This window comes from Eubalaena glacialis, chromosome 11, assembly GCF_028564815.1.
Source record: "Eubalaena glacialis isolate mEubGla1 chromosome 11, mEubGla1.1.hap2.+ XY, whole genome shotgun sequence".
Lineage (NCBI taxonomy): Eukaryota > Metazoa > Chordata > Mammalia > Artiodactyla > Balaenidae > Eubalaena > Eubalaena glacialis.
The window spans coordinates 8,189,491-8,217,257 of NC_083726.1; the positions used below are offsets into that span (position 1 = coordinate 8,189,491).

General features: G+C 36.4%; 1 protein-coding gene across 1 annotated transcript; it reads left to right on the forward strand.

Moving 5' to 3' along the window:
* On the forward strand, window positions 1-27,693 carry ST13 (ST13 Hsp70 interacting protein). The gene is made up of 12 exons (XM_061204728.1): window positions 1-291; window positions 5,488-5,545; window positions 7,616-7,691; window positions 9,391-9,461; window positions 13,936-14,002; window positions 19,584-19,668; window positions 19,790-19,900; window positions 22,143-22,245; window positions 23,349-23,465; window positions 24,103-24,151; window positions 26,232-26,365; window positions 26,874-27,693. Exons 1-12 carry the CDS (start codon window positions 182-184, stop codon window positions 27,000-27,002), a joined length of 1,110 nt encoding a protein of 369 aa, XP_061060711.1. The 5' UTR covers window positions 1-181; the 3' UTR covers window positions 27,003-27,693.
* The last annotated feature ends 74 nt before the right edge of the window (window positions 27,694-27,767 follow it).

The window sequence follows — 27,767 nt, forward strand, 5'->3', positions numbered from 1 at the left end:
GACCCGGGGTCACGAGACCGTTGGGTGGGCGGAGCCAGTGGCCGGGGAGGTTCTAGTCTGTTCTGCCTGGCAGCAGCCGCCCCCTTTACGCGGTCACGCTGCGCTAGCGCCCGGGCTTGGTATCGGGCCGCAGCCTCCGCCGTGCCCGCCGCCTCCTGCTGCCTCCCGCCGCCTCCGGACCATGGACCCCCGTAAAGTGAGCGAGCTTCGAGCCTTCGTGAAAATGTGCAAGCAGGACCCGAGCGTTCTGCACACCGAGGAAATGCGCTTCCTGAGGGAGTGGGTGGAGAGGTGAGACCCGGGCCTGAGGGCCGATGGGGGAGGGAACAGGGACAGCGGGAGGGGGAGCTGGGCCGAGCTGGGCCCGAGCTGGCGCGGGGCGGAGGAACCTGGAGCTCGGCGGCGAGTCTCGCTCCCTGGCGGCGACCTCGAGGGGCTAGTGGAGGATCAGGAAGCTTAGATGGTTCAGAGGCAGGGAAGGAAAAGGCAGAGCTGGGTTCCCTGCACTCTGAGGTCGCCAGCGGTGTGTCTTCGGCGAAATACGGAGATGCAGATGGTTGCGGGCAGTAGGGCACCGTAGGCGTGAGGGGGAGGGGTGAAAGCGGCAAGACTTCGCATGGAGTTGTTTTTCTTGAAACCTCTGGTGTCCTGCTGAGGTGGCAGTGACACGAAGCAGCTCCTTTACGCACTGTGCCTTTAAAAAGTGGTGTGATAATGTGGAAGTTATTTAATAAGTTACAATAAAAGTGGTAGCTGTGTTTGATTACTTTTACAGTTACAGCGATTCTAAGTGCGTACAATTATTTTGGGAATCGTTTATTGTACCTGCATAGTGGCAGTGCCATCACGCCAAACACTTTTAAAAAACTGATTTTTCAAGGACCCACATGTTAACACGATCTATTCTTGTTATCTTTAACTCCAGAGTACGGCGCTACGAGCGTGGAATTAATTGGACAGGCATTGTGCCAGATGCTAGCTAGGAAACAGTTTAAGTACAATCTATTTAGGGATACAGATGGATAAGTACAGAAATTCGTCTTGATGTTTAGCATGTAATAGAGATTAGTATTCTGCGTATTGGAGGGGAACTTAAGGGAGTAAGGGAACTCTTCCCCGAGATGATTTTTTAGAGTCAGTACTTCTGGTGAGGAATTTAAGAGATGACATACAAATTGCATCTCACGGTGATAAATAGCGAGTAAAAAGGTGATAAATAGTGTAAAGCAATATGACTCCTAAAAGGTACTACCCTAAACATTGATTTGTTTATTTTAGTAATATTTTTATAGGGGAAGATGAACCAATGATTAGCCAACATTTGAAAGAATATTTCTTCCAGTGAGCTTGTTCTAATGAAGAAACTTAAGTTCAAATCTATCAACCTTGTCTGTGGTGGGATAGTAATTTTTTTCCTCTAAGAAGTTTCTCAGTCCTTTTTTCCCCCACCAGTTTTCTAGCTACTGTAAGATTTTTGCTCATGTTATTTATGTAAAATTCTGAGAACGCTTACAATTAGTTACTGTAGTAGCTTAATAACAGTTAACAGTTAATACCGTTTTGCAAATTCTGCTTTTTAACAGAAAAATTTTTAGGACTGGGAATTGAGGTCTAGATTTTAGTCGTTTTCTCTGTTGAGTAACTTGATCCAAAAGTGTTACTTAAGATATTTATATGCTTTTGTCCTCTTCTTATTTACTCATTGGAGAAAAGAGCCTACAATTAGTAAGTTCTTAAAATTCCAGGTAAAGCGGACCCATACTGCAGGAAGAAATATCTGGCACCAAGAGTGAACATTATATTGAGTGGATACAATGTTATGTTCCACTCCTAGAGAGGTAGAGAGAGGACACAGTGAAGAAAAAGTTAACTGCATCCGGGAACAGTGTTGTAACTTGTGCTGGAGCGATTGTGGGTGTGTAGAGAATTCCGATTTATGGTATGAAAATTCTGTCAAGTATTGTAGTCTTTGAAGTGTATCAGTTCCTCTCTTTTCTGTCTTGGTATCAGTCTTCTTAAAGCAGTCCAAAGTTACAGGAGATAGGGCTGAATGTGGAGACTTATAGGTCCAGTAATATTCCTAAACCTAATCCTACTTTTAGGGTTCCTCAAGTAGAAACCATCTCAGGTTTTCCTCTACTCCATACTAAATTAGTCATGGATATCCAGGCTTAGACATTGAAGAACAGTCCATTTGCTTATTTGCCATAATTTCTACTATTGTTTATAGCTTAAAATTTTATTTGGTTTTAAGAATATATAAGTTTAGTAAATTGAACAAGAGAAATATGAAGAAAACAATTTTGGCCCAATAGTCAGTGGGAATCAGGGAGACTACATTCTTTCCAAGAAATATGTTTTGGAATATTTTTGTTTTTCTAGGGAGAGAAGAATTTTCTGATGCTATTTTCTCCTATATCACAACTCGGTCTACTTCGTATCTTGCAGTTACTTTTATCCTTTCATTTTATGGCAATTTAAGATCAAAGGGAGTATCTTTGTATTTTAGTCTCCAGCACAGTGCATGCATGGCACATGGCTTTTCAGCAGATATTTTAAATGAAGTGAACAGGATGCATTTGTATCCTCAGTGAATTTAAAATATAGCACCCAGTTTTTTGTACATGTGTGTAAGTAAATATAGCACAGAGTAGGTTTAATGTTACCAAATTAAGAGAATTATGATTGAAGTCTTGTGTGGTCCCACATAAATGCCTATATTGGCAAAGTCCAGTTTGCAATTTTTGGCAGAGAACTATCTTGTTTTAAATCTTGGAAGCATAAAATGAAACTTCTGTACCTATAAATTGGTGTTACCTTCCAATAGTTAACTAGAATTTGGAATGTGAGAAACTCTAAATCTAGTTCATGAATAAACCCTCTTGGGTTTTCCTCCCAAGTTTTAAATTTTTTAATTTTTTGGAAACAGTTTCTAGCTTGCAAACAAAATGCAAGTATAGTACAAGGAACTTTTTTCCTGAACTATTTCCAACACTGTGTCCCCAACACCATGTAGGGTGTGTTTTCTGCAAACAAGGACAGTCCTCTGCAGTACGGCCATCAACTCAGGAAACTGATACTGATACATTAATAGTATCTAATCTTCAGAATTACATGTTGCACTTCGTTGTCATGTCTCTTCATTCTGAAATAGTTCTTCAGTCTTTTACTGATTTTCATGACCTTGGCAATTTTGAATATTATGGGCCAGTTATTTTGTAGAATTTCCCTCAATTTGGGTTTGTCTGATATTTCCTTAGGATTAGATTTAGTTTAACACATTAGTTGGCAGGACTATCACCTCCCAAAGTTTTAACATAAATTACACTGTTAGGACTGTGTTTGGATGTCACTCTAAATACATTTATGGATGCTGCATTTTGAAACTTAGGAAAAACACAGTTTAGGAAATCTGGTGCCTTCATTAAAATTTAACTGCAAAGAACTGGTATTTGATTACTGTGCTTTTTCGAAAAGTTTTTCGGTAGAATAGAATTTTAAAGAATTTTGTCCTGTTTGTATGCTTGTTTCTTATCATTAAACCATTTCACTTTGCTGAATTGCGTAGTTAGATGTTTTGGATTGTTTAATGATTTAATGATTGGCACATGGGAGCCATTTTTCCTTATCAAAGGTACTGAGTAACTGAAGATTTTTTTTGTTACTGTCACGTTAAACAGAATGGGAAAGGTGCACATTTTTCTTAATTGAATAGTACATACAAGAAATTGCAAATTTTGTTTCTCATTACATTTGTTACTTTGCATTTATATTTTTACTTCATGTTGGGTTTATCAAAAGATACCATTGAGTGAATAGACAAGCCACAGGGTGGGAGAAGACATTTGCAACTTGTAAAACTGACAGAATGTGCATATTCGGAATATACAAAGAACACCTACAAACATGATAGACAGCATAATAGAAGGCTGGACAAGAGGTGAACTTTACAAAAAAGGCTTTTAAAATGGCCAGTCAGGGGCTTCCCTGGTGGCGCAGTGGTTGAGAATCTGCCTGCCAATGCAGGGGACACGGGTTCGAGCCCTGGTCTGAGAAGATCCCACATGCCGTGGAGCAACTGAGCCCGTGAGCCACAACTACTGAGCCTGCGCGTCTGGAGCCTGTGATCCACAACAAGAGAGGCTGCAATAGTGAGAGGCCCGCGCACCGCGATGAAGAGTGGCCCCCGCTCGCTGCAACTAGAGAAAGCCCTCGCACAGAAACGAAGACCCAACACAGCCATAAATAAATAAATAAATAAATTAATTAATTAATTAATTTAAAAAAATGGCCAATGTATGATAAGAGACTCAAATTACAATGAGATACCACTACACACCTGTTAAAAATGCTAAAAATTTAAAAGATGAACAATAGCTAAGTGTTGGCCAAGGTGTGGAACAGATGAATTCTCATACACGTAATAGATGTGTAAGTTGGTAAAAGAACTTTGGAAAACCAGTATCTATTTAAATCCAGTATACTCATACCTTATGTCCAGAAATCCCACCCAACTGAAATTAATGTAAGCATGGCTCTGATAACTCTAGTTATAAAGAATCGACGCTTACAGGTGTTTTGGACTAGGTTCCTTTCTGTTTTCCAAGTTAACATATCTCTGTTTTACATAAAAGTTAATGGCCCCTTTCTTTTTTTTTAAGGCACATGTTAAGTCTTTGTGATCTCTAGCTCTCACTATTGTGGAGTGCTCTTAATCCACTGAACTTTTTAATCACTGGACTGTTGGATGTAGCCCATATGCTTCAGAGCCTGCCCCAGAAGGAGCATATAACACTAATTCTTCATGGTCTTATTTTTTCCTTATTTTTAAGTTATTTATGTATAACTCACTTCGTTGGCCTGGAGTATTTGGGAAAGAAGGGCTTGCAAGGTCAAGAAGAAATTCTAATGGGTGAAGTTTAGAGGTGATAAGGAGAAAATCTGCAGTGTGAGAGGCATATGAATATAACCAAGAAGAATCCTTGTAGGTACTAGTCAGAGGAAACAAGTGTTTTGAATCATTATACTGTGACTTCATAATGGTTATTTTATAAACTGCCTATTTGAATTTAACTGAGCTATTCTTACTAAATGTCAAACTTTTGATTCAAAAATTCAAAGTTTTGAATTCAAGTATATCTACTGAATTCTAAATTAACAACTTGTACAAATGATTTTGTCATTGCATGTTTCTCTGCCTCTTTTCCTTTTTCTCTGGGAATGGGCAGAGAAGCTATATAATTAAGTTTACTAGACTTATTGAGACAAGGAAAGGGTTAGGTTTTTATTAACCAGTATCCTAAAAGTAAATAAATTTTTAAGCTGAAAAAAACTTACAATACTGAAGTATTCAAATGAGTTTACCCTTAAAGGTTTGAAAAGGTAACTATTTAAATATGTAACCTTTTACTCAGCATAAATAAATGTTGCTTGGCTTAGTCAATTTTAGTTTTCTAAACAAGTATCTTTTTTTTCATTTTCCTCAAGCATGGGGGGTAAAATACCACCTGCTACTCATAAAACTAAATTGGAAGAAAATACCAAGGTAAGCTATGAATTTCATTTGTATGTTTAGTGATAAAGTACTATAAGGTTTCTTAGGGATGTTTGTCACCTTCTGCCCTCAAATTACCATTCCTGATTTCCCCAAGAAATCACTTGGAAGTAAGATCTTTGTAAAATTTCTATTTGGACATCAAATCTCTGTAATCTGATATAACACTGAGAATGTGGGGTTGAATGTTCACTATATTGTATAAAGTAAGTGAGAATAAATGCTGGATGTATGTTATATGCATGACCTGTAAGTGGTAAGCTCTGTGACTGTGTGCATTTGTAGTCTTAATCTTTTTTTTTTTTTTTTTTTAAGCCACTCAGTGCTGCTTGTGGGATGTTAGTTCCCTGACCAGGGATTGAACCTGGGCCCACAGCAGTGAAAGTGCTGAGTTCTAACTACTGGACTTCCAGGGAATTCCCATTCATCATTTTTGTTTGTTTGTTTGTTTCTTAGCACGTAGCATAGTGTTTTTGTAGGTACTTTATTAATATTTGGAAAGTAAATGAAAAAACAGCCCAAATTAGTTACTCTCAATTTTTTCTGCCCTACCACCTGAGGGATATTTCTGAGTGTGATTCATGGAGTTGCTTTAGCATATTTGCCAAAAAGGTGTGTACAAACAAGAGGAGGTTGCTGGTATCTAAAGTTTAGAGATGGGGGTGGGGGAAGATGTACTCTTAATGCTCCCTTGGGACTTCCCTGGTGGTACAGTGGTTGACAACCTGCCTGCAAATGCAGGGGACACGGGTTCAAGCCCTGGTCTGGGAAGATCCCACATGCTGCGGAGCAACTAAGCCCGCGAGCCGCAACTACTGAGCCTGTGTGCCACAGCTACTGAAGCCCACGCACCTAGAGCCCGAGCTCTGCAACAAGAGAAACCACCGCAATGAGAAGCCCATGCACCGTGACAAAGAGCAACCCCCGCTCGCGCCGCAACTAGAGAAAGCCCGTGCACAGCAAAGAAGAAGACCCAATGCAGCCGAAAATAAATAATTAATTAATTTTTTAAAAAAAAGAATGCTCCCTTTGGAATTCCTTTTTCTCCTATTTTCTGCCTTCATGTCTAAAAGGTTTTTTTCCTCAGAGTCTTCTGACTAGCTGTCTTAAATTGATAAGAAAATTTGCTGTTTTATTATTTAGCATATCTTTGAACAGTGAAATGAGAGAAGTTAAGTAAAAGCTTCAGAAGTAGTAATTCTTTTTTTTGGTGAGTCATTTGTCAGAGTTTGGTAGATTCTGAGCCCTAGGTAAGATATTTTGCCATGTGATAAACGTGTGAAGACAAAATTGTATTAACTTACATCTCTGCTAAAAAATTTTTATTTTGCGAAAGTAGTAATGTGTTTGATTATGGAGAGTTGTGGACTACAGTGCCTGTTAAGGGTGTTACATAATATGGTATATCCACTTTATTAGCTTCCTAAGATCCAAAATTTTTAAAATTCTAAAACTCATTTTCTAAATGGTTTGGATGAGGGACTGGACCTATACTTAATTTTATTTATTTATTTTTTGGCTCTGTTGGGTCTACATCGCTATGCGCAGGCTTTCTCTGATTGCGGCGAGTGGAGGCTACTCTTCTTTGCGGTGCGTGGGCTTCTCATTGCAGTGGCTTCTCTTTGTTGCGGAGCATGGGCTCTAGGTGCTTGGACTCAGTTGCGGCACATGGGCCCTACAGCACGCGGGCTTCAGTGTTGTGGCACATGGGCTCAGTAGTTGCAGCGCATGGGCTCTAGAGCGCAGGCTCAGTAGTTGTGGCATATGGGCTTAGTTGCTCCACTGCATGTGGGGTCTTCCCGGACCAGGGATCGAACCTGTGTCCCCAGCATTGGCAGGCGGATTCTTAACCGCTGTGCCACCAGGGAAGTCCCTTTAATTTAAAAAGAGAAATAAAAATAGAAAACAAAAGCTAATTTACCAAAACAAAACAAGAAAGAGCATCAACAACTGAAATACAGTGTATCTGAATAGTTTATACATAAATCGGTATAAATTAATAGCATATATGTTGGGTGTGTTATTAAATGCTGATAGCATTGTTTGCCTTCCTTTTGCTAGGAAGAAAAAACAGATAGTAAGAAGGCGGAGGAAAACATAAAGACAGACGAACCATCAAGTGAGGAGAGTGATCTAGGTGAGGAGATGGTAGTTAGTTTGTATTTGATAATCTCATGATATGGTCCTATGTTGATTTTTACTAAATTGACTAAATCAGTGCTATCTAATAGAAGTATAACATGAGCTACATATGAAATTTAAAATTTTCTAGTAACCACGTTTTAAAAATTTAAAGCAGTTGAAATTAATTCAAATAATATATTTTAGACAATATGTAAAATGTTAACATTTCAGCATGTAATCAATATGGGGAAATTATTAATGAACTGTTTTCCTTTTTTCATACTAGGTCTTCAAATCCAGAGTATTTATAGCATATCTCAATGCAGATGTTACATTTTTAATGGAAATACTTGATCAGTATTCAGACTTCATGAAATTTGTATTTGAATAAGTTGGGTCGGATACCCAGGTTTTTCTAGACATATGTAAAAGTTTTCCAATAACTGAATCAAGTACCAAAAAATTATTTTCCTTTAGTACCTGCATCTGTGTTAATAAAACTGGTTCAGTTTAGAAGAACTGATGTCTATGCCATGGGCTTGGGGTTTTATTTGTTTGTTTGGTTTGGTTTTTGTAGACTGCAAACTGACAAATTTCTTCATAAATTTAGAGGTCCTTTGAGACTATAAATATATACCCCAATTATTAATTGGGCAGTCTCTTAATTCACAGAACCTATCTAAAAGCTAAAAAAAAAAATACTCATTTTTCAAATTTTGAGTCCGTTGATCTTTGGTATGTTAGAAAGGGTTTGTTTGGGGGCTTAATCAGATCTTTTACTTTTTGTAAAAATTTTTTAATCTTACAATTTTCTAACAATTACCATGACTAATATTTTTTAAAAAATTAACTCCATCTAAAAGCATTTTGTGCAGCAATCAAGCTGTTTTATAATTAGAAAAAGTTACAAGCTCAGTTCCTGTTCAAAATTGATTAAAAATTTTTTGTTGGATGTTAATTCTGATTTCAGGTAGCCAATTTTAATTTCATTCTTTTTTGACTGTTGAGAGGAAACTGCTTTTATCAAATTTACTCTTTGCTAAAAATGTCTCCTAATGTTTATTGTTTAAAAAATTTTTTGATATATAACAGTTACTTTGTTTTGTTTATACAGTTGTCCATCATGAAGTTTGCAGCATAGCTCTTTCTAGTGCTATCTTTGGGGGTCAATTCTGTACGAGTAGTATACCTTTAGTTTAAAATTTATCCATACTATGTTTTCAAAGGCAGAAAATGGTAAAATTAAATATTTTATCATGATTTACATCAGAGTACCGCTATAACTTGTGCTATCTGCATAAAATATTTTTTTAAAAAACATTATAGTATATTGGTGTGTAGAACACAGTATTTCAACTGAATCAGTTTGTTGACACTGACTAAATCAGTATGTCTGTGTAATATGTAATAGAAATACAAACTATGCACTTGCCAGAGTACCTACTACAATGTGATAATAAATACCTTACATTATGTGACTGTTAAGATGAAATATAGTTTTACCAAAACAATAAGATTGTGTTTAACAGGGAAATATTTTACAGTGTACCAGTTTAAATAAAATTAACAAAGTAAAATATTTAATCTAGAGTAAAATGTTCAGTTCATCAGTTGCACTAGCCAAGGTTAATTAATTTTTAATAGCCTCATTTGGCTAGTGGCTACTATATTGGATAGCACAGGTCTTATTTTCATTTTCTTAACTTCGACAGAAATTGACAATGAAGGTGTGATTGAACCAGACACTGATGCCCCTCAAGAAATGGGAGATGAAAATGTAGAGGTAAGTTCAATGGCTTATTTTCTGCTTGCTGCCAGGAATGTGAAAGCCTACCTACTGTAATAATTTTATGACATATCTCTTCTAGGAAAAGCGCAAGTTGAATCTTTCTCTGACTTAAGGCATCTAGGAAAGCATTTTATTATTTAAAATATTTGTGAAAATTCCCTTTATTTTTAATCATGCTCTCTAACAATCTCTGGAATACTTGTTTTCTGTTTACCTATTTCAGTTTGCATCTGGTTGGACTGCTCTTGAGACTATAGAGTTCATCTAACATTTATTTCTACAAGTGGAATTGCCTGTTAATGGGATATCTATCGCCAGTTTTCTAAAATGGTTTTGTCCCAACAAAAGATATTGCCCTCAAGGTGGTGAAAATCAGTTCTTGGAAGGGGGGCTTGAAAAAAACTTAGGTGTTAGGATGGTTAGTGGTACTCCAAAGGTCATAGCACATTCACGTATATGCACTATATCTGCAGTATTAAAATGGAGGGGGTGAGAAGTAAGAAAAAATTGCCTAAAAAGGCTCTTTAGGGGTTGATAATGAAACAAAGCTTGAGAAACACTGTAATGTACTAATTGCAGCTTAAAAGATTGGTCCATATTCTCACCAGTTCTTGATATTGTCATATTTCATCTTTGCCAACCTTACTGTGTGAAATGATATGTCCTTGTGGCTTTTAAATTTGCATTTTCCTGATTTCTAATAAAGTTGACATATTCTCATGTTTATTGGTTATTCACAGGTGTTTGTGAAGTCTTATTCTGACTTTTCCCATTTTTTTTTTTTTTTTACTGGTTCATCTCTTTCTTGCTGATTTTTAAGTTGTTTATATTCTGCTAACAATTGATGCCAACAATTTGTCGTCTGTGTGCTCCACATTTTTTTCTGCTAGTTTGTGGTTTCTCTTCACTTTCTTTACATTGTCTTAGTATACAAAGTCTTTTTTAAAATTTTTTAATTTTATTGGAGTGTAGTTGATTTACAATGTTGTTAGTTTCAGGTGTAGAGCAAAGTAATTCAGTTATACATACACATCTATTCATTCTTTTTCAGAATTTTTCCCACATAGGTTATTACAGAATATTGAGTAGTGTTCCCTGTGCTATACAGTAGGTCCTTGCTGGATATCTATTTTATATACAGTAGTGTGTATGTTAATCCCAAGTTCCTGATTTATCCCTCCCCCCATACAAAATCTTCTAATGCAGTTAAAATGAAAGTTCTTTTATATAGTATGCTTTATTACCTTAAGGTTATAATTGCTGTAATATATTGTTTTTTTCCTTCTGAAAATTTTATGTTTGCCTTTCACCTTTAACCATCAGCACCATAATTGAGAAATCCTTTTCCTCAGCAATGCCAGAATACATGGTTTCTGTATATGTGTGGGTCTGTTTTGGTGTTTTCTTGTTCTGCTTGTCTAATTTTTTTCCATGCACTAATGACACATTGTTGTATATAGCTTTATATTAAGTCTTGTTATCTTGTAGGGCAAGGACCCCCAACCCTTTAGGAATATTTTTGGTTGCTATTGGCCCTTTGTTCATCCATATAAATTTTAGAATCAGATTGTTATCCCCCCTCCGTTAGAATTGCATTAAATCTAAATTAACATATGGAGAAGCTACATCTCCTCATTATTGAGATTATCCATGAATGTGATATCTGTTTTATTTTTAGGTCTTTTTTAATGTCTTTAAATAATTTAACTTTTTCTCCATAAAGATCTTGTGCATCTTTGTTAAGAACAAATATAAATACTTTGTCAATATTTGTTTTAAAAAAAATTAATCATGTTCTGTTTATTGATGGTGCTGTTCATGTTGGTGTGTCTAGATTTATAATACTTTTTATTTATCCTACTTGGGGTTTACTGGGCATCGTAAATCCTAGGGTTGTTAACTTTTTTTAGCTCTGGAATATTTTCAGCTAGTATCTCTTTCAAAAATGGCCTCTTTCCCATTCTCTCTACTCTCATTCTGGAGCCGTAGTTAGATACAGACTTTTTCACTATTAAGTTCCATTTCTTTATCACTGTGACGAATTATGTATGCTTTCTAAATCAGCTGTTCCATTGATGTTTGAGTTTGAATGCTTGTTTTTCATTTTGATACTTTCTCTTTGATTCTTTTTAAAGACCACTTGGTTATTTATAAGTCTCTTGATCCTTACTCATTTTCAGAACTTGCATTTATTTTCTTAAACATATTAAATTCTTTATCGGACTGTTTTGCTGGTCTTATTCTCCTGTTATTTTTCCTGACTCTTGGTCATTGAGGTACTTTGTTTACTGTAGTTTGTGTGTGTGCGTGCGCACGCACGCGTGTGTGTGTTGACCATGAGTTCTTGTAAACTTTACCTGTGGAAAGGTTTTGAGGCCTGAGTAGAAGGTGTGTTCCTCCAAAGAGAGAGATGTTTGCTTCCATCAAGACGCTGAGTTGGTGCGACCAGCTCAAGAATCACTTCAAATTCTCAACATGGTTTTTTCATTGCTTATTTAACTACAGAAGTAATGTGAGTTCCAGTGGAAAGGCTGGCTTGTGGTTATGAATTTTCAGGGGAGATTTCTTTTTCTTCTCTCTATATAGGTTTCCCTCTTTGGCACAGGTTTATTTTTGGTATACCATTATGCCTGCAGGTATAGGCATTTGGGGTTCCAGATTTGTTTTGGAGGATGTCTGATTAGACAACATACATTTGTTTCACCTGAATCTAGACTTTGTTTCATGTGTCCTGTACTATCTTCAAAAACAGAATTGCAAGGTCACCCGGTTTGACACCTTCCGCAAGGGTGAAAGCAGATGGAGCACTTGGCACCTGGCTGGATTTCAAGCCTTCACTTTATTTTGCTCTTTGAGGATTTCTACATTCTTAGGCCAAAGATGGCTTTTATTGATAAAAGGTGTGTTTTAGACTTGTTCAGAGTATCATGTGCATCATATTGCCATAAACTGAAGTCGTCTTTTTGCAAATTATCCTGGCTCTGTAGGATGTCTTACTATGTGGCAAAGTGTGTTTTCCTTTATTCTTTTAAAAAGTTTTAGTTTGTCCAAAACTTGTAGGGATTTTTGTTGGAAATGCTTTGAATTTATTGAGTAACTTGGGGGTAGATTGATACAGTTGATAATTTTTTTCATGAGCATGGTATATATCTGTGTCCTGTAATAGAATTTTATGTTTTCCCCCGCTCCCTCCCATGAAAGTCTTGTGTGCTCTTAGAATGGTATCTTGTTCTATTATATTTTATAATTGTTGCTGATGTGGAAGAACTCTTGGGTTTGTTTTTTACGTTGCTCTTGTATTCTGTTGTTGTTCTCTTCAGTAAAGAGAACTTTACTGAATTGTCATAGTAGATCTAATAGCTTGTCAATTCTATTAGATTTTCTAGGTATGTATAAAGACAGCTGGTATTTTCCTTCCAGTTTTTAAACGTATCAAATCATTTTCTTAATGATTAGCCAGCACCTTCAGTAATATTTTACAGTGATGGTGATAGAGTGGATTTTTGTTTGTTAAAGAAATCGCTTCTTAACTTGTAGAACGTTTGCTATATGTTTTCGTTATTAATAATCATTGTACTGTCAGCATCTTGTACGGTGTTTGTTCTGTCTAGTATAGGTGCTCAGTAGATGTTCATTGGACCAAAAGAATGAGACATTTCTCTTCTAAGATTCAAGCCTCTTAGGAACTAGCTTTTCCACTTGTGGGGAGACTGGGTTTTAGTACAGGCATACCTCCAAGATCTCATTGTGAGTTAGGTTCCAGACCACCACAGTAAAGTGAGGCACACAAATTTTTTGGTTTCCCAGTGCATGTAGAAGTTATGTTTACACTATACTGTAGTCTATTAAGTGTGCAATAGCATTATGTCTAAAAAACAATGTACATACCTTAATTTAAAAATACTTTATTGCTAAAAAATGCTAACCATCTGAGCCTTCAGCAAGTCATAGTAGTAACATCACAGATCACCATAGCAAATACAATAATGAAAAAATTTGAAATACTGGAAGAATTGCCACAATGACACAAAGTGAGCAAATGTTGTTGGAAAAATGGCTCCAGTAGACTCACAGCGTTGCCAGAAACCTTCAGTTTGTAAAAAGTGCAGTGCTGTCTGCCAAGTGCCATAAAACGAGCTATGCCTGTACTTGTGAATAACTAGAAAGGATTTGGTAAAAACTAGGGCAGAAAAACCTGCTCAAATCGGGATGGAGGGAAGCAAAAGTCACGTCTAGGGCAGAGTATAGGGAATGAAATTTATTATTTAGTATGAAAGGTTAAAATGTATCCTTATATAAGATTTCTTACTAATCATTTATTATAATTATCCTCTTTGTTCCCTTGAGACCAGAGAAGAATGAGTGGAAATGGGGGTTGTGACTACCACATCCCTAAGAAAGTCCAAATTGTTTCCTCCTTCCCTTTGCTTCTCTACTACTTCTTAGTTGATCTTCAATTTCCCCGTAGATAACCGAGGAGATGATGGATCAGGCAAATGATAAAAAAGTGGCTGCCATTGATGCCCTAAATGATGGTGAGTGATTTTTTTTTTTTTTTCTCTTTGCTACATTTCCTATAGTAGTCTGAATATTCTCTTCTCTACTTCTCTGCTGCAGTAACTGTTAATGGTGGGAAACTGGAAGGGAACTTAAATTTATTGAGTATATGGTACTGGAGAAGAAAGCGTCCTGTCCTCCACTCACCCCTTTCCCATTAATAAAGAGGCTGAAATCACTCAGGTATCAATTATCTTGCCTCAGGGCGTGTACAGATCCTGATTGTAACTCAAAGACTGTACTTTACTGACTATAGTCTAGTGTTTCTCCACTGACAAGAGGCTTTGGAACCTTCTTTATAATAAAAGCCTGATGGGAAAACCTGAAAAAATAATAATCATAAAAGCCGAAAGGTTTTCCCCAAAAGTGGTATTAGATCAATGATCCTCAACTTTTTACACAGTAACGCCCTTGACAAATATTGTCCATCGATATAACACTCTTGTTCTAGTCTCTGCATGTTAGAACCCCTTCAGAAAATCCTATCAGAGTGGGAGAGTGCTGGTAGTATTAAGTATTATGTTTAAACAAATTATTTATTAACTTGGGTACTGTGCAAATGCCTTTATAGCTGTGTGGTGTAGTGTGTCACAATGCCATCATTGAATAGATGCTATTGTATAATGCTCTTGTGCATTTGTACTTCATCCTTAGACTTAGAAGATGACTATTTTAGAATGAGTTCAGTATTGATTGCTGTTCAGGTTCCTTTTCTTTGTAATCCCACCACCTTCTTAGCTTAGGTCCTTATATGTTTATACTATTACAGTTACCTTAATAGTTTGTCTACCTGACATGTCTCTACTTCATTGCTTTCTCTTCACTGTCCCTAGATTATTCTTATTTAGAACTTGTTTTTATTGGTACACACTCCTTTGCTTGTAACCTGTGACTAACTTTTGCATACATTTTGAAGCTCATCATAGCATTGGACCTGCTAGAGTCAGATCCTATATTTTGCCTTCCCAGCCTTATTCCTTTTGAGTATTAACCTTCCATTCCAGCCAGACCTCACTTTCCTAGAATGTTCCTTTACTTGTGCTTCTTTGTAAAGTTCTTCTTCACCTATTTCAACTTTTAAGTTGTACCCATCAATTCATCCCAGCCACTTCTTTTCCTGACCATTCCTTTTCCACACTAATCTTTTCTTCATTTCCCTACCACCTAAGATTTCTATTTACCTAGCATATAATTGTGCCTTCTACATTCCTGCCAGCTTTATTATATTTTAATGTGCATTATTTCATTAAAATCTCATACTAGTCCCATTTTACAGATCAGTGAATAATCTGAGGGCTTAGAGGGGTTTTGACTTGCCCAGAATCTTACTGTGCCATACTATCAACTCATTATTTTTGTCACTTATTTTGGCATATTGTCTTGTATTTTTTTAAATTTACTTATATATTGTCTAAGTAATATTTAACAAAGTGAAAATGAAACAGCCACCACCTAATAAGTCACATTTATGTATTTCCTTATTTTTTTCCAAGCTGTGTTTATGTGTAAATATAGCCTAATTCTAATTTTATAATAGGTACAATTTTATGGTGTATCTTACAGGGATAAAACACTAGTATTATAAGCTAGGGATTGTAGGTTCAGGCCTCACCTGGGGTCGGAGAGGCAGGAATATAGTTAAACCCTGGGTTTAAGGAGCCCAAGTTCCTGGGTTTGAATCCCAGCTCTGGGGCTTACTAGCTACGTAAACTTAGAGAAGTTACTCTCTCTGCCTCTGTTTTTGTTCCCTCCCTTGTAAAATATGGATAATAATACCTACCTAATAGAGTCATAAGGAATAAATGAGTAAATGTGTATAATATGCCTAGAATAGTACCTGGTACTAATATTAAGGTACTGGTACTATTCTTATTAAGTCCTTAGTGTTTCCAGCTGTCACATTATTAGAGGTATTTCTATTATGCTTTTTCAGTTTAATATATTTATTCAACAAGTATTTATTGAAGGCTTACCATGTTCCAGATGCTGGATATACAGCGGGAAACAAAGCACACCAAGTTCTTTACTTCGTGGACTTTATATTTTGGGAGAACAAAAATAAACAAATTTATAATATAAAGTTAGGTGGTAATTAGTGCTATGAAGAAAAATAGAGCTGAGTAAAGGGATAGTCAGTGATGGAAGCTATATTTTATATAAGGTGGTCAGGAAAGCACCTGATGAAGTGCAGGGAGCAAGCCGTGTAAAGAAGCGCTTTTGGGGACGTAAGGGAGAACAAATACAGAGGTTAACTGGGAGAGCGTTGGGGGCAGTTACGTGTTCAAGGAATAGCAGAAAGTCCAGACTATCTGGAGTGTGCTGAGCGAAGGGATAAGAGTGATAGAGTTGAGGTCAGAGAAGTGCCTGGGGGTGGGAGATGGGTGGTGGGAAGGTGGTGAGGGGGACAGATGATTGACAGCTCACTAAAGAACTTGGTAGATCATGCTAAGGATTTAGGATTTTATCCTTGATTATGCAAAGCCATTGAGGGTTTTTTGACTAGGAGAGTTTCATAGTGAGAAGAATTTACTTTTGAAAAGGATTATTCTTGCTACTCTATGTAGCTCAGATTTTAGGGGCAAATTAAGGGTATGTTAGTTCATTGGAGAAGTAGAAGCCAAGACATGAGTTGGTGTGGCAGAGGTATATTAGGAAAATACCTGTGAGGGAAGGTGGGGGAGCAGGGAGAACTGGAGGAGTCTGGGAAGACAGTGAGGCTATCATGTAGGTCTTACCCCTCTGTAGGAGAGATGGAAGGTTGTGTAGGGAAAGTCTTCAACTGTGTGTGTGTTTCTAAAAGTCTAGGCAAGCCAAGGTTGCCCATTAGAGGAGTTGCACGTCTCACAAGAATGGGCCTACTTGGGTATTCTTCCTGTATTCAGTCAGTAGCTGGGAGCAGCTTATGGAGTATAGCCTTGAGCCTAGAGGACGGCGTTCTCCATCAGTTGTGCTCACTGCAACAAATCTAGGGTGCATTTTCATGACTCCACAGAGGGAGGGAAGAAATTTTTGTAGTCCAGGTAGCTAATGATGATAGCTTGCATTGGGGCAGAGTTTCCCAAACTTGCTCTGTTTATAGTGTCCTCACCATTTTCACTTTTTTCACAGCACTTCTAGGCCAAAAGATATACGTAAGAGTTTAGTTTATAATGTAGTTAGGTTCAAACAATTTAATAAGTATCTATGTCCTAACAAGTTAGTGATTGTTTGAAAAAAATAATAGAGACAAATGGAAAGAAAATATATTTAATTTCATTCTTTAATAACCATGTTTATTTTCCAGTAAGCTGTGGATATATGTTGGGCATTAAACAGCTTCTCAGATCTTGGAATCAGATTGGACATGGCCACCCTCACTGCTCCACATCTCTTTTTCTACAGTTCTTGCTTTTTTATCATAGAAACAACTTCTTTTTAAAAAATAATTAATTAATTACTTTTTGGCTGTGTTGGGTCTTCGTTGCTGTGCGTGGGCTTTCTCTAGTTGCGGTGAGCAGGGGCTACTCTTCGTTGCAGTGCGCCGGCTTCTCATGGCGTTGGCTTTTCTTGTTGCAGAGCATGGGCTCTAGGTGCACGGGCTTCAGCGGTTGTGGCTTGCGGGCTCTAGAGCGCAGGCTCAGTAGTTGTGGCGCACGGGCTTAGTTGCTCCGCGGCATGTGGGCTCTTCCCGGACCATTGCTCGAACCCGTACCCCCTGCATTGGCAGGCGGATTCTTAACCACTGGGCCACCAGGGAAGCCTGAAACTTCTTAAAAACAGTTTTTTTCAAAGGTACTATCAAAAGGAATATAGTGATCCAGTGCTGAAATTGTGAACTATATCAAGCCAGTAGTTCATGTGGTGCTAGATAAACTGTCCTGTGTCTCTTTGTGCTGTGTGGAAACCTTGGGACTAGGCTGATAAGGTGAGGAGTAGTTAGATTCTTGATATATTTTAAAAGTAGAGTTACAGGGATTTTGGTTTCAGATTGGGGAATCAAGAATGACTCCCAAGGTTTTGGGCTTGAGGTAGATGAGGAGTTTCCAAACTGCAGCCTCCTCTTTTTATAAAAAATTAATGGGACATAGCCACACCCATTTATGTTTTGTTGGTGGCTGCTTTCCCACTAAAACAGCAGAGATGAATAGTTAAAATTGTTAGAGTCTGCAAAGCCTAAAATAATTATTAAATGGCCGTTCCTAGAAAATGTTTGCTGACCTCTAAACTAGACTGAACGGAGGAGCCATTTAGTTCAGAGTCAAAGTCTTTGTCTCTAATATATTTACATGTGTTATCCTACTATATATACATAAAATTGTTTAGTTGGGAATGTAGGGTTGGGGAATAGATTTGGAGATGGGGTAGGAAGTAAGAGTTCCAGTTTTGAACATGGTAGATGTGAGTTGCTTGTTAGACATCCTAGTGTAATAACTTCTAATAGACATCTGTAGTAGTAACTAATAAGACTGACAAGACAGAACATTTTTCTGCATTTCATGAGTTCTGTTAACTGGGTAAATATTTTTCATAGTGAATTGTGGCCTTTACTATAAAATTCTGCTTGCCTTGTGTCTCCCCATGTTTCCTGTCTCCGAGAATTAGACTTTGTGCGAAGAACTCTTGTAATTCTTTATTATGTTTATTTGTTAAATGACTTTATTGAAGGGATTAATAAAAGAAGCTAACTATGAGAATGGGCTACAATAAGTGAATTTAAAATATGGGTATGGTCTCTCATCAGTTCTAATTTTCTTTCTTTTTTTTTTGGCTTGTGAGCTGTACTTTATTGGTCTCTGATATGTATAGTTTTCTTGAATTTTTTATCAGCCCTATGAATTTAGTATGGGTACTTTTTCCTTTATAAGTTTAATTTTATCCTTTTTTTAAAATAAATTTATTTATTTTATTTATTTATTTTTGGCTGCGTTGGGTCTTCATGGCTGTGCGCGGGCTTTCTCTAGTTGCAGCGAGCAGGGGCTACTCTTTGTTGCGGTGCGCGGGCTTCTCATTGCGGTGGCGTCTTTTGTTGCAGAGCATGGGCTCTAGGCGCGTGGGCTTCAGTAGTTGTGGCACGCAGGCTCAGTAGTTGTGGCTCGTGGGCTCTAGAGTGCAGGCTCAATAGCTGTGGCGCATGGGCTTAGTTGCTCCGCGGCATATGGGATATTCCTGGACCAGGGCTCGAACCCGTGTCCCCTGCATTGGCAGGCAGGTTCTTAACCACTGCGCCACCAGGGAAGCCCTATCCTTTTAACTTAATGGATAAAAGAAAATGTAATTAATAGAATAAAATTGACTTATCCTTTGATTTTATCTAAATTTAAAAGCCAATGAGTCCTACCAAGAATGTGGTATTCTAATATTTTTTAGGGGGGTTATGTTCCCCAAAATTGTGTGTCTTGAGTGATTTACAGTATAGGTATGGTTAAAGATTTTGCTTTGAAGAGCCAGTTTTGTATGTTAATTTAGAAACTAGTCTTACTGGGCTAAAAGGGAAATGTGAAAGGCTAATTTAAGAGACCAACAGTTTTTATTAATTTTTTTTTATCCACTATTTCTCAATAAACTTTTGTTTCACTTTAGGTGAACTACAGAAAGCCATTGACTTGTTCACAGATGCCATCAAGCTAAATCCTCGTTTGGCCATTCTGTATGCCAAGAGAGCGAGGTGAGAACTCTAAATAAAAACTAATTTCTGCTTATTTGTTTAAATAGAATTGCTTCTGTGGCAATCCCCAAAAAGTTACTGTTTGAAATGAATACTTTTTAATATCATACTTATTTTTTAGTGTCTTCATCAAATTACAGAAGCCAAATGCTGCCATCCGAGACTGTGACAGAGCTATTGAAATAAATCCTGATTCTGCTCAGCCATACAAGTGGCGAGGGAAAGCACACAGGTAAATAATGAGGCTTAGTTATTTTCAGAGCTCTTTAAGTTTAAATCTGATGTTTCAATATACCTTATTTTTAAAAAAAAATTGCGGGATTTCCCTGGCTGCCCGGTGGTTAAGACACTTCGCCTTCTAATGCAGGGGGTGTGGGTTCGATCCCTGGTTGGGGAGCTAAGATCCCACATGCCTCACAGCCAAAAAACCAAAACATAAAACAGAAGCAGTATTGTAACAAACTCAATGAAGACTTTAAAAATGGTCGACATCAAAAAAAATCTTTAAAAAATTGCCTAAGGATTTAATTTTAATGTAATACATGCTCAATATGTAGAATTGAGAGAATGTCATAAGGAACAAGTAAGAAAATAAAAATTCTTTTCGCTGCTTCCATTCAGTGAATACCAGTGTTAACAGTTTTTGGCCACATATAGCCAAATGTAAGGTAAGGATTTTTCTCAGTTATCTCCAAGTAAAGAGAGTGGCTTTATATCAGTGTCTTACAAACTTTCTGTTATTTTCAGACTTTGTAACTTAACATTAAACAACCAATATATTATGGAAGAAGGAATATACTAGCTTCAGACTACTTCGGTCACTGATAGGTCACATGAACAGTCAGATAAGGGGGAAAATAAAGAGGTGAATTTAACCCAGATCAGTAATCAAACCTGGAAGCAAAACTTAATATACAGATGAGTCTTTGTGGTTTGGGATGAAATGTCCTGTGCTATTACATCTTACATGGATTGAAAAGGTACTGTGCTTCAAGTGTGGATGGAGATGAAGATGAATATGCTTGGGACCAACTGTATTAGGTGACTTAAAAAGTAGCTCTAGTGATTATGAAGACAGATGTCAAAGATACAGGTAAAAGATTGGAAAATTTGTATTAATGCTCTCTGGGTATATGAAAGGTCATGCATTGCTGTTGATTGTCTTGAGATCGACCCCATTAGTCTTTGAGCATTTCTTGGCCTTCTGGTATAAGAACTTATCTTGTACTTTAGCTTGGAATAGACCAGGGACTTCCCTGGTGGTCCAGTGGTAAAGAATCTGCATTCCAATGCAGGGGATGCAGGTTCGATCCCTGGTCAGGGAACTAAGATCCCACGTGCCACAACTAAGACCCGAGGCAGCCAAAAAAGTAAATAAATAAAAAATAAATTAAAAAATATATATATATAATATCAAAGAAAACCATTTAAAAAAACAACTTGGAATAGACCATTTCTCCAGAAAGTCTTGGTTTGTTTTAGTGGGGATTATTTTGTGGAAACTGAAGTTTGGCCACTAGGTATGTTTATTGTTTCCAGGATATCGTCATTGTCATTTCAATTAGCAGTCAGAAAAAACATTTAAAAATAATGATTTTAGGGAAAGAAATAGAGAAATTTTGAGTTTACACTGATATTCTCAATTAAAATTCAACATTAAATGTTTTCCATTTTGTATTTTAGACAGTATTCTCCTAGAATCATGCCTTAAAAATAATATACCCTTTAAGTAAAGTTTATTTTGCAGTTCTTTCTTATCCCTAGAATATGTCTCACTTAAGATATACAGTCAGCATACTGGTTTAAAAATTACTTGAATTAATATTTCCTGTATGGTTTATGTTGTCAATGTGATAAATAGCCTCTTTTTATTTCTGTTTGTATTCAGGGTTTGGGCTTGCTTTATTTCTGTCCTTTCTGATTTAATTTTCTTATTTGAGTATGTAAAACATTTGCATGTTTAAAAGAGTCAAAACTGAGTTAATATGTATACCCAGAGAAGTCTCATTTCCATTGCTATCTCCTCTACTCCATATTTACCTATCTCCACCAACCTTTAGTTTCTGATCCATCCCATCTCTCCTTTTTAAATAAAATGTGCACACGTGTTGTTTTCTATCCCATATAGAAGGTAGCATGCTGAATACGCCTCATGTTAACCCTGTTTTTAATGAGTTGAAAGTTGCGGCTCTACATAATTTTTTAAAATATCATAATACTGTGAATTAAAACAATTTTTTAAAAGCTTTTAAACATTTTTTAGTGGAACAGCTTCACAGTTACCATAGAGGAAATTTAAACTCCTAAATTTTTCTAGAGTGGAACATACTAATTGAATTGGTTCATGAAAATTTGTAGTTGAATATCTAAACCTCTTCTGTAACAGTCCTTTTTTATAATAAGGAAGTAAGACACCATGCTACATAAGTGAATATGTGTAAAAGGCTCCAAAAATTACTTAAAATCTGTTTCAGACTTTTGGGCCATTGGGAAGAAGCTGCCCATGATCTTGCCCTTGCCTGTAAGCTGGATTATGATGAAGATGCTAGTGCAATGCTGAAAGAAGTTCAACCAAGGGTATGGTAAAGTAGAGAAGGGAAAAGTCATTACTAATGGCTCTAGTACTTAACACCCTAGCAGTAAATTAACTGCAAAACAGATGCAAAGAAACAATCTTTGGAAGTTATAACCTGTAATCGTTAAATTTGTGTTGAACTCAGGAAATCTCATTGGGTTTTCATGCTTTAATTTCTCATGCAGTATTACAGCAAGCTATGTTATTTTGTTTGCAAGTCTGCAAAATTATAACCAGAAGGTTAGAAATGGAAAAGGGGCATCAAGTTTACAGCAAAAGAACAAATAGAAAATTTATAAAATGCATCCCAAGATTGAGTCTGGTTTGTCCTTATTTCTATCTAAAATTGTTAGTTAAAACAACTTAGTGCGTTTACATGGTAAATCCTTCAGCTTTGTGGGAAGTTCAAGAATTTACTATCAGAGGCTTTAAGATGGTGGAAGTTTTATTGAATGTAATCTGTCAGATGATTTGATTTTCTTTCTTTTTGTAACAAGGCTAACTCAGCGAGGTTATCGGATGAGATATTCTAGAACACAAGGTTCTTAAAAAATAATCATAAGCTGAAATAATGGTTGAATATGAATCTCTTACATTTATATTATTCTGTGAATAAATACTAGATTCCAAATATTTGGCATGGACTATATACTAGTGCCTGGTACATATTTTCTCTTGATTCTTATAGTTAAGACTAACATACTTCTCCCTGCCCCCTCATTTTATTGATGAGGAAAACTTCAGTATAGTTAGACTGTGGGAAGTAACTGGTATGTGTGTTCCCAATCTCTGCCTTCCCATGGCAGGTATCAGGCAAAAATTGTCATGCAATTTGACATCTATTTGTCATCCTTGCACTAGGTAATTGTTTGAAATTAACATTTTTCTCTAACTTCAAATCCCAGCCTCTTTTCTTTGTTTCACAGTGGACTTGTTAAAGCCTGAGTTAGGTCTTTTTCTGTAGGGTAAATCTAACCCATTTTTCACAACTATGTGTTGAATTAAATCTCTCCACAAAGAAAAGTAATTCTGTAACAAAACCATTGATTTGTGCTGACCTTATTCAACTTTCAGAGAAGTTTTTCTGTGGCTGTTTCTTCCCTAGGCCCAGAAAATTGCTGAACATCGGAGAAAGTATGAGCGAAAACGTGAAGAGCGAGAGATCAAAGAAAGAATAGAAAGGGTCAAGAAGGCTCGGGAAGAACATGAGAGAGCCCAGAGGGTAAGGTTTCTATACTTAAACCATTAAAGCGAAATATAGTAGATCAGACTTTTTTGGATATCATTCTAATTCCTGGCTCTTCCTAAATAAAAAGAGCTGGCTGCAGTTCTGTAGGATAGTGATACTACTTAAAGGACGTTTTCCTTCCCTTCATTGCTTAGTCTTCAAATTCTTAAGTGAGTTTGTATAGCACCAATTTATATCCTTGTTTGTGTTCTCCTAAAATCGACTTTTTCCTGATTAAGTAATTAATTTAAAACTTGGCAGTATTATTTGCTTTCTTTAGGATGCAAGCCCTGATATTTTAGGTTTTATGATTACTTCCGTTTTAATAGTGGATTCATAGCTATTTAAAATTGACTCTAGTTATTTTTTAGTTTTAGTTACAAATCAAAAATATTACTTGAAATCATTACCAAAAGTAATACTTACTCATTGAGAATCCAATTGAAAATTGTTTTTTTGGGAGATGCGGTGTCTCCTTTAGTCCAACATCGCCATTTGAAACTTGTCATTCTTGTAAGTCCTCTAACTAGCTTATTTTACAGTTTTTTCATGGTTTTGCATGGATAAGGTAGGCGTGGACAGCAGACTTCCCCCTTCTTATTATATAATTTATTTCCTTTTTGTATTAAAGGAGGAAGAAGCCAGACGACAATCAGGAGCTCAGTATGGCTCTTTTCCAGGTATTTTGAAAGAAAAATTAAAACTCTTAATATTGTAAATAATTGGGTAATATTCTGATTTGGAGGCTCAGGTATGTATATTGTATTTTGTACCATTAGTCCCTGGAACACTGAGTCTTTAGAATGTCAGCCTCTAGAAAGTTTCATTCTTGTTAAAAATTTTGTTAGTGGAAATACAGTATATTATTTTCCTCATATTTTGAGCAGTATACTTTTTAAAAATAGATAAAATTTACTGAGGTCTGAGCAGTGTATTTTATTAAAAGACTATAAGAATTTATTATGATGTAAGTATTAGAGTGTTCCTAAATGGCCATAATGGAATTTTGTTCTATTATACATTGATATTCATGAGGATACTAGGTAAAAGCATGGAATCATTAAGCACAAAAAGTTCTGCATCCAGTGTAAAATTAATATATCAACACATTCTTCCCTTTCTTGCAAATGTCAAGTGATCAGAAATTACTAGTGAGGCAAAGCCTTGAATGATAGCAGAGGCCTATGCGATACAGGTAGAAGAGCTGTTAAAAAGGCACTCAGAGAATGCTTCCTGAATGAGGCAGTGTGAAATTTACGTAAAAAGAAGAGAGTTTTTTTTTTTTTAAGTTTGTAATCGTAATGGGGGATCAGCAGCTGCAACTAGCTTCCTTGTAAAGGTTTATAGAGGCAGCTGCACACCACTTATGCTTCCCTTGCTTAGAAGTTACCACATGGTCAGAGGCTAGAAAAGGTAGCCTCTCATCTGAAAGGTCATGTGCAAGCAACTAAAAAAAAAAAAGGAAGGAGCATACATTGGGGATGACTTGGAGAAAAAGCAAGAAAATAAATTTTAGCTCATAGCTTACTTTCTGTTTATAAGATAATATCTTATGTCAGGTACCTTTGTTTTAGAAAATGACCACTAATGTGGACTAGTACTAGAGATAATTTTTTGTTATGTGGGTTAAATTATATGGATTTGACAAGCAGACTGGCTAACTATTGTTGCCTTGGGTCAGTTTTTGTAGAAAGTAGTTTTAAAAAGTCAGCAGTAGCATAAGAAGCTAGAAGTTGTTTTCAGGCCCCCAATTAGATCTCCTTATCTGTGATTGTTAGTTATTTATGGGCACGTTTGTATTGTTGAGACAGATGGAAATCACTGTGTTATAGGTGTTTCTTCTTTATGATAGCTTTATTTATAATGACCCTTGATCTGTAGATTAATATTACCTGTATTTCTTTTTAGGATGTCCCTATATTGGTGTTAATTGTGATTTTAGAGTATCTCCAATGGACATAAAGGTTTATGATAGTGAAAAACTGAGTAGAAAAGTTTGGGTTTGTAATCTAAAAATTTACTGGGAGAATTAAATCTTGTTTACTAGAACATTGTTTTCAGTGTAAAAAAGAAACACCAGGACTGCTTGTTAAAAATGCAGATTTTCAGTTTTACTTTCAGAAATTTTGAGGCAGTCAGGGTGGAGATTAAAATCCACAGCTTTTTTAAAAATTTTGGCTGAGTCCTGCAGCTTGCAGGATCTCAGTTCCCCGACCAGGGATTGAACCTGGCTCGCGGCAGTGAAAAGCACCGAATCCTAACCACTAGACCACCAGGGGACTCCCAAAAATCCACAGCTTTTTATAACAAGCATTTCAGGTAGTTCTTGAAGGAAGCAGTTAGCTTAGGGGAATATAGTTTCTGGGGGAAAAAAAAAAACTAAACTCTTATGAATTAACTTGAAATTGAAACAGACAAATAATATTAAAGAATGAGAAGATAAGATATGAGGTGACTTACGAGACTTTTTAATTTTATAATTCCAAGGGACTGTTAGTTTTCTCTCTGAGGTAAGACTAGTTTTCTTTTTAAAGTCTTGTTACTAGGAAAAAAATATTTACAGCCTTATTTTTAAATAATTAATGTTAAAAATTGTGCCTTGTTACATCCAGTTAGAATGTTCAGACTACTTTGTGTTTAGTAGCACCCTTGTTCTTTGTGCATGCACATGTGTTATTTTAATCAGGAGGAAATAGTGTACTCTCAGACTGCTTGGGAATATGCTTGGTGTCTGTACAGATCTTTCATTTATTCTTGTAGGTGGCTTTCCTGGCGGAATGCCTGGTAATTTTCCTGGAGGAATGCCTGGAATGGGAGGGGGCATGCCTGGAATGGCAGGAATGCCTGGGCTCAATGAAATTCTTAGTGATCCAGAGGTTCTTGCAGCCATGCAGGTAAGACTTGGAAGAACAAAGTTGGACTTTATATCACTGAGGCATTTCTTTCATAGTTCTGTGTGGAGACAGGTTAAGGTTACTCTGTTTGCCATATTTTATTGAGCTGAATTACCAAATAGCTTATTATGCAGTTGTGACATTCATATTCTTTTTTTCAGAATGAGTAGCTTAAGTTTTTAAAAGTGGTTTATAGGGAAATACTCTGTAATAGTTGATAATTACATCCCGTTGTCCTTTTCTTTGTATCAAAATTGTATATCTTTTTTTTCATTGTCTGAAGTGACATCATTGAGTTGGACTTGGAAGTACACATTAATAATATTTACACTTCAGGGGCTTGTCCAAACCTGAGTTGACTTAGCCATGACAAAATTTAAAGGTCTGAATAAAGAGATAGGATTTAGGATAACAAAATTGATGACCCATAGAACATTTTTTTAATACTAAACATACATATATATATATATGTATATATATATATACACACATACACCTTTCTTTGCAGGATCCAGAAGTTATGGTGGCCTTCCAGGATGTGGCTCAGAACCCGGCAAATATGTCAAAATATCAGAGCAACCCAAAGGTTATGAATCTCATCAGTAAATTGTCAGCCAAATTTGGAGGTCAAGCATAATGCCCTTCTGACAAAGCCCCTGCTGAAGAAAAAGCAACTTACATCACCTAATGGATGTCGCAATAATACAAACCAGTGTACCTCTGATCTTCTCATGAAGAAAGCTGGGGTGCTTTGAAGATAATCCCTACCCCTCTGCTCCAAATGCAGCTGAAACATTTTACAGTGGTTTGCCATTAGGGTATTCATTCAGATAATGTTTTCTTACTAGAAATTTAAAACTTTAAACAATTTTTAAATCTTAAAAATATTTAAAACAAATTAAAAGGGTGTGTTAATCCCTACATTTTTCTTTACTAATCATTTTGTTTTTTTCCTTTGAATTAGCTAGGCAAGGAAGATACTTCAGTATGGAAGATTTATTGTTCAAGTTTGAGTGAAATAAAGATTTATTAGTGGGAGACAAATGTAACATTTAAATAGATAAAGTTTGAGTTGGATATATGGTCACTGAGGCATTTTGATTTGTCTTTTTAATTGCTTTATTATTATTTTTAATGATTTGCTTCCATGAAACTGTTGGGACCACCAGTATTGCAGTAGGACCTGGGTAGGGACTGGAAGTACTTGGCAGGGCAGCAGTAATCTTACTACATTTTATAGAATGTGTACCCTTGTGCAGATGTATTTAAATCTTACACTGTGGTGAAAGGATGATTTTTATACTGCTGCAGTAAAATTGGATTACTTAGCTCTGTTGTTTGATATCTAAAATAAATGTTTCACATTTCCACACAGGGGAAATAAGGGAATACTTTTCTTTTT

Coding starts and splice junctions, on each gene's coding strand:
- ST13 (XM_061204728.1), top strand. CDS start 182: ATGGACCCCCGTAAAGTGAGCGAGCTTCGAGCCTTCGTGAAAATGTGC. Junction 5,546..7,615: donor AATTGGAAGAAAATACCAAG/GTAAGCTATGAA, acceptor TCCTTTTGCTAG/GAAGAAAAAACAGATAGTAA. Junction 14,003..19,583: donor CATTGATGCCCTAAATGATG/GTGAGTGATTTT, acceptor GTTTCACTTTAG/GTGAACTACAGAAAGCCATT.